This window comes from Etheostoma spectabile, chromosome 13 (genome assembly GCF_008692095.1).
Source record: "Etheostoma spectabile isolate EspeVRDwgs_2016 chromosome 13, UIUC_Espe_1.0, whole genome shotgun sequence".
Taxonomy (NCBI): Eukaryota; Metazoa; Chordata; class Actinopteri; order Perciformes; family Percidae; genus Etheostoma; species Etheostoma spectabile.
Genome location: NC_045745.1, coordinates 8,398,332 through 8,400,748, shown reverse-complemented (window position 1 = coordinate 8,400,748; position 2,417 = coordinate 8,398,332). Strand labels below are relative to the sequence as shown.

General features: G+C 52.3%; 1 protein-coding gene across 1 annotated transcript in view; it reads left to right on the top strand.

The window, feature by feature from the left end:
• The window catches only part of grk6 (G protein-coupled receptor kinase 6), a gene marked incomplete at its 3' end in the record, with an annotated part of 106,977 nt that overhangs the window by 102,449 nt on the left and 2,111 nt on the right, over window positions 1-2,417 (top strand). The window contains 1 exon segment of the mRNA XM_032534618.1: window positions 1,898-2,035. Within this exon segment, the coding sequence (XP_032390509.1) occupies window positions 1,898-2,035 (138 nt within the window).

Here is a 2,417-nt window from a genome sequence, read left to right as displayed (position 1 = left end):
CTCCGACAGAGGAGGAGTTAGACAGCGAGTTGGAAGATAGGGAGGAGTTTGGGAGGGAGGATGTGGTAGATGATGATGATGATGATGATGATGATGATGATGATGATGATGATGATGAAGAAGCGCTGGATGATCCTTTGCGCCACGCAGCAGCCGGCAGGAGGTTCAGAGTTGCGCAACGCAGTAACCGGCGGTAGATGTGATGTGTCGGCGCGAAGCATCCGGCACAAACGGGTTAAAGAAGATTTCTGTCCTACATCCTCGCATCCTCACATTCTTCTCACTCAGTTAGAAGGGACTATAGATATGTATATATCATCATATCGTCATTGATGACAGAATGCAGATCCGTTGTATCTGCCATGTGTGACCGGTACAGCTGGAGGTCCAGGAAGTGTTAGTCTCGCTATGCCAGACCCTCCTCCACAGCGCTGTGGTGGAGGGTCTGGATGCCAGGATGGGCTTCAGCAGAGCAATCCTGGAAACGTCGTCGATATAGACTACACCTCAGGGATTTTTGTTTTTCTTTTCCAGTCCTTTCCTGACATTAGGCTGCACTACACCTGGCGTCGCGCACCGCCCGGATTTGCCGCTCGGATTTGAAGTTGAATTTTTTTCAACTTTGACCTAGTTGCCACTCAGCCTTCCAAAGTGCAACCTATGAATTAACAGCATGTCGTTACCTCCATCTAGCGATAGGGCCAAATGAAGCTTTGTGAACCAGTGTCTTTGTTTTCTGAGCCCACTAGGTGGCGCTCTTGGTTTTAAGAGAAAGGCCAAAGGCGTTGCAATTCAGTGTATTCTCCACCCTTTGTTGAACAGAGAGCGCCATCTAGTGGGCTCAGAAAATAAAAACACTGGTTCACAAAGCTTCGTTTGACCATCACTACCTCCATCCATCCCTCCATCCATCCCTTCATCCCTCCATCCCTCCATCCATCCATCCATTTTCATCCGCTTATCTGGTAACCCGGCTTCCCTTTCCCGAGCCACATCAACCAGCTCCGACTGGGGGATCCCGATGCGTTCCCAGGCCAGATTGGAGATATAATCCCTCCACCTAGTCCTGGGTCTTCCCCGAGGCCTCCTCCCAGCTGGACGTCCCTCCACGTAGTACTGGGTCTTCCGGACGTCCTCAACCTAGTCCTGGGTCTTCCCCGAGGCCTCCTCCCAGTCTGGACGGCCTCCACTAGTCCTGGGTCTTCCGGACGTCCCTCCACCTAGTCCTGGGTCTTCCCCAAGGCCTCCTCCCAGCTGGACGTCCTCCAACTAGTCTGGGTCTTTGTCAAGGCTTCCTTCCAGCTGGACGTCCCCCACCTAGTCCTGGGTCTCGGACGTCCCTCCACTAGTCTGGGTCTCCGGGCTCCTCCCAGCTGGACGTCCCTCCACTAGTCGGGTCTTCCCGAGGCCTCCTCCCAGCTGGACGTCCTTCCACCTAGTCCTGGGTCTTTGTCAAGGCTTCCTCCCAGCTGGACGTCCCTCCACCTAGTCCGGGTCTTCACGAGGCCTACTCCCAGTCTGGACGTCCCTCCACCTAGTCCCGGGTTTCCACGAGGGCTCATCCCAGCTGGACGTCCCTCCACCTAGTCCTGGGTCTTTGTCAAGGCCTCCTGCCAGCTGGACGTCCCTCCACCTAGTCCTAGGTCTTCCTCAAGGCCTCCTGCCAGCTGGACGTGCCTGGACCACCTCCCTAGGGACCCGCCCAGGAGGCATCCTTACCAGATTTTTGTCGTTACCTAGCAAGGGGAAATAGTTTCCTTGCCACCTTGGCGACGTTTACCAGCGCTGCGCTTCGTGTATCGCGTATCGCGTATCATGCTTCAGAGGTTTCTCTGAGCACCTGAAATGCAGATGTGGAAGTGAAGCTAGCGGTTTTTGTGTGGTTGTGCGTTCGCAGCCGCAGGCCATCTACTGTAAAGACGTGCTGGACATCGAGCAGTTCTCCACCGTGAAAGGCGTGGAGCTGGAGCCGAAAGACGAGTCCTTCTACAGCAAAGTGTCCACGGGCAGCGTCTCCATTCCCTGGCAGGACGAGGTGAGGGACACACAAACACGTGAATCAACTCCTTTCATCCAGTCTTTTTAGTGGATACGCATATCTTTTGGGTTTTGTAATAATGTATTAACATGATATTGTAAAGTAGGGGCAGTGTTTTATAGGCATTAGGTTCAGGTTCAGGTTCCTAATGTCTGTCCTGACGTGCTGTGACCAGGTTTTATGTTTCTGCAGAACAGGAACCTGCTGAAAACCAGTTTGGAATCGTACAAATCAGTGGTTTCAGCGTCACCTCTTATATAAAAACATGCAGAGCTCGGTCCTCATCTTACATTTTGGGTTAATTATGACATATATATACTCTACTGCTGTTGATCAATCGCAAATCTGACAATGTAATGTAATGTTACTTTTTCTAACT